Source organism: Zingiber officinale, chromosome 5B (assembly GCF_018446385.1).
Source record: "Zingiber officinale cultivar Zhangliang chromosome 5B, Zo_v1.1, whole genome shotgun sequence".
Classification (NCBI taxonomy): domain Eukaryota; kingdom Viridiplantae; phylum Streptophyta; class Magnoliopsida; order Zingiberales; family Zingiberaceae; genus Zingiber; species Zingiber officinale.
In genome coordinates this window covers 15409808-15414247 of record NC_055995.1, presented here as the reverse complement: position 1 = coordinate 15414247, position 4440 = coordinate 15409808, and the positions used below count along the sequence as shown (strand labels likewise).

Sequence of the window (4440 nt, the reverse complement as noted above, 5' to 3'; positions counted from 1 at the left end):
ATTTAATTTTAATCAAAAGATTAAAAAAAGATATACTTTCTAACATCGTGAACCTAAAATATTTATATAATTTTTTATATTCTCAATCTTAAAATGTGAGACTAAAAAAACTTATGACAATATTTTTTATATAAAAAATAATAGAGAAGATTACTAATAATTCTTAAAATTATTTTTAATATGAAAAAAAAGAATATTAACACAATTTTATTTTAAACTTTATTAAAATTAGTTATTAAAAATTTAGATTTATAATTGAACAATAGGATATTTAGTTCAAATAGTTATCAACGAGTATTTTTAACTAGGGCAATGATCCAATGGTTAGACTTTTAATAGATAATTAAGAGATTTAGTTTGAATCTCAACTATAATGTATTACTAGAGGTTTTTTCTTTGGTAAAAAATAGACCTAAGTATGCAATTATCTAGATGAATTTCCATGAGTATTTTTCAATTTATCTTAATAACTTATAAAAAAAAATTTAAGCCAGAACGATCATTAGTTTGTAAAATTGAATATTTGGTGCCTATTAAAAATACTTAAATAATAATAATAATAATAATAATAATAATAGCTATCTACCTAACATGCCAGCCAGCCTAACAAGTAGGAATTCAAAACATACACGTTGTAGAAAATGGGATTATGTATCTGTTTTTCTTTTAATTTATTTTAATTAACAGGTAAGATATAAATGTTGAGCTAAAGTTTTTAGCAGGAGAATAAATTAGAAAGTCTTCATAAGTTAGAAGGTCATTATCTCAGATTTACATGCTCCATTTGTAAAAATTTATATTATACCTAGAAAACAAATCACAGATATTTAAATGATAATTTAGTGTATAATTTAGTATCGTTTTACTATATCACAGCTCTGGAGACATAAGATATAAATATAAAAAATAGAACCACCTCATTAGTGAGATGTAAGTAGATTAGATAGAGAGTTGTAAAGGAATTAAACGTGTTTATTTTTATGGAGAAACTACTCAAATAGGCTTTTTTATTTTCGAAGGATTCACGATTAACGGGTGCCGTGCGATGGTGATCCACGTCACTTACTGCGCCATGATCCATCGTGATTGGTGGGCTCCTCTTCGTCAAGTTAACCCAAGCTTCACCCTGACCAATCTCTCTCCGCCACGCCGTCCATCCACGGCTTCCGCCGGCGACGCCTTTCCGGGGCCCAGACAGGACGCGATGTCTGGGTGACGCCATCATTTTTATCTTTCAACAACGGTGGACGACCGTGGACCCCAACAGGAACATCCCTCCCAGTGCACGGACGGCACGTCATCAGTGGGTCCCGCTCCAAAGTAACTCGCATCGGCAGGTTGACGGCCAGTTGGGAAATAAGGCACTCATCGTGATCGTGGTCATTATACCGAGTCGGACCGCCCGGTTCATTTCTCTGCTATTACAATTGAGGGTCGCCGTGGGTGCCTGCTGACTTGGATGACAGCCTTTCCGGTCCACTCTCGCTGAGCAAGCATGCAATGGTGTTTCATGGAAAGCATGAGGCACGCAATGGCATTTCATGGATGGCCTCCGGGCTACCAGCGATGAGACAATTTGGGTGAAACTCAGAATACTACGATTGGATCCTTAGTTGGAGCATGCTTGGATGCTTAATTTAGAGGAAAAGGTTGTGCAGAAAGATTAAATTCTATAGTGATCGGGACACTTTCGAATTCATTGTGATGGTTGATGATTTTTTTTTTTTTTATAAAGCTGTATCGAAAAACATTAGATGGCATGAATGACCATGGGCGGAGCTGTGGATCGTACCGCACATGGATTAGCTGTCGAGACAAACACCCACTAACACCGCCTTCCCTATAATATAAATCGCCTCCTCTCCCAACTGCAGGTCCAAAGAGCTGCCTGCTTCTGCTGGCTAGAGCTGAGAGGCAGGGGAAAGAGATAAGAGAGATGTCGAAGGAGGTGGTTGGGAAGGCGGAGCACCCGCCGGTGAAGGACTACCATGACCCGCCTCCTGCTCCTCTGTTTGATTTTGGGGAGCTCAGGCTCTGGTCATTCTACAGGGCGCTCATCGCCGAGTTCGTCGCTACCCTGCTCTTCCTTTACGTTTCGGTGGCCACCGTCATCGGGTACAAAGTCCAGTCGCAGGGAGATGAGTGCGGCGGCGTCGGCACCCTGGGCATCGCTTGGGCCTTCGGTGGCATGATCTTTATCCTTGTCTACTGCACCGCCGGCATCTCAGGTGCGCGCCTTGATTAGGATCGATTTTTTTTTTTTTGGGTCAATATCGTTGTTTCTGATTGAGCTCTGGATGGCGGAGTTTCAGGCGGGCACATCAACCCGGCGGTGACGCTTGGGCTGTTCCTGGCACGGAAGGTGTCGCTGGTGCGCGCGGTGCTTTACATGGTGGCGCAGTGCCTGGGCGCCATCTGCGGCGTGGGGATCGTGAAGGGCATCATGAAGCATCAATTCAACCAGTTCGGCGGCGGCGCGAACTCTGTGGCCTTGGGCTACTCGAAGGGCACCGCGCTCGGCGCCGAGATCATCGGTACTTTCGTCCTCGTCTACACCGTCTTCTCCGCCACGGACCCCAAGCGCAGCGCGCGCGATTCCCACGTCCCGGTATATATATGCACACACCTCATCTACGCTTGACTGATCTTCTCCAAACCGATCTGGAGCTCGGTTAACTGACATTTGGAGCTGTGATAGGTCCTGGCTCCCCTGCCCATCGGTTTTGCAGTGTTTATGGTGCATTTGGCGACGATTCCCATCACCGGCACCGGCATCAACCCCGCGAGGAGTTTTGGAGCCGCCGTCATCTACAACCATAGCAAGCCATGGCATGACCACGTCAGTCTCTTCCCTTAATTAGTTACCTCTAATAGCTTCCATTTTCCGGCCAAGTGATCGACCTGCTTACTTTTAATTTGGTCGATCGATGCATCCAGTGGATCTTTTGGGTCGGTCCTTTCGTCGGAGCACTTGCGGCGGCCGTGTACCACCAGTTCGTGCTGAGAGCGGCGGCCGTCAAGGCCTTGGGATCGTTCCGGAGCACCCGCAGCATATAAAACTACATGGAGCAGCACTGCGCCTTCGTCTAGCCCATCATTGTTGCTCTGTTGATTCCAATCCACTTTTTAATTTATATCGAAAGCAAGTAGCTTGTGGTGGCTTTAAATCAAGTTAATTTCTTTAGATTAATTTCTGCAGTGGCTTCACCTTTGTTTAATATCGTGTAATCCAGTGATTACTCGTGCAGTTCATAGTTAATCCCCCTTTGTTCCAAGTGGTCATTGAGAGATAAATAAAGCAAGGATGAAAGATTAGAGTATAAAATCAATCTAAACTACTGATTACTCAACAGTTCAAACTGAATTGCACTCATCAACTTTGTTTGGATGGCTTAAGATTAGGGCTTCATAACAAATTTTATGGAGATCCCTTTCGTCCTAATTTTGTTTCTTCCTTGGAAAACAGAGAAAAGTGCTCCTAATGGATGCTGGTTGTCATAACTAGGCCATCCACAGAGTAGCTCAAATATTTTTCGATCAAAAGTTTGGCACAAAGTGATAAATGACAAGATTTCCTAAGCCATCAGCCTCCATCATGTACGAGGTCAAGCCCGGGTAGAGAAGGATAGGGCTATAAAAAAATAATATTTATAAATAATATAGGTTTGGTGATAACTTATTTATAACAATTGATCAAAGACGCACTTCGAGTTGTAGAATTTTCAAAAGACGCACTTAAATTTTCTGATTTTAGAGTTTATGGCGTACTTATGTAGTTCTTGATGGGTGAGATGGAGAGGAAGACATGTGAGTAGGGATGTTTGGGACATTTTACTATAATCCTTTGATTTAGGACAGTGTTCATGGAAAGGGTAAGAGTTCTTATTTTTCTACTGCCACGACACCTCCCACAGATGTCGCCGTCACACCCTCCTCTCCTCTCCACCACCCCTGCCAAATCCAACCGCCTCTTGGTTTCTGTCGACTGTCGTGCCCCACACATCCTCCAAGCTCTTCCCTTGCTCTAGCCGCATCGAGGGCGCAAGAAAGCCCAACTTCTTGCCATTGACGTCGACGGCCACTGCACTGACCAAGTCATCCCTTGCTTCGCTTCGCGGTACCACGATCACGCCTCTCCCCTCTGCTTCCACTCTCCCGATCACAACTTCCTCTTGTCGCCTTTGTCATCCACCGGTGTCCACGTCGCCAGCTACAACCCTCTCTTCTCCCTCTTCCTAGTCTCCACACTGCACTAGCAGTTGTTTGTTAAAAGAAGAATAAAAAAAAAGATAAAATAGGAGAGTAATAATTAATCTTATTGTTCGTTGATACTTGCTCTTAAGACAATACAATATATAGATTTAAACAAGTACTCTGTCAATTAACCAATTAATAAATAACAGAATAATTCTAAAAATTATTCTGAGAATTATTCTAATA

At 42.7% G+C, this 4440-nt stretch overlaps 1 protein-coding gene across 1 annotated transcript; it reads left to right on the top strand.

The window, feature by feature from the left end:
• Nucleotides 1-1849: 1849 nt before the first annotated feature.
• On the top strand, nucleotides 1850-3323 carry LOC121986527 (probable aquaporin PIP2-6; the record flags this gene model as incomplete). The annotated part of the gene is made up of 4 exons (XM_042540494.1): nucleotides 1850-2228; nucleotides 2313-2608; nucleotides 2699-2839; nucleotides 2938-3323. Coding segments are annotated over 4 exons (936 nt in total), but the record flags the coding sequence as incomplete, so codon positions are not given.
• Between the last annotated feature and the right edge of the window lie 1117 nt (nucleotides 3324-4440).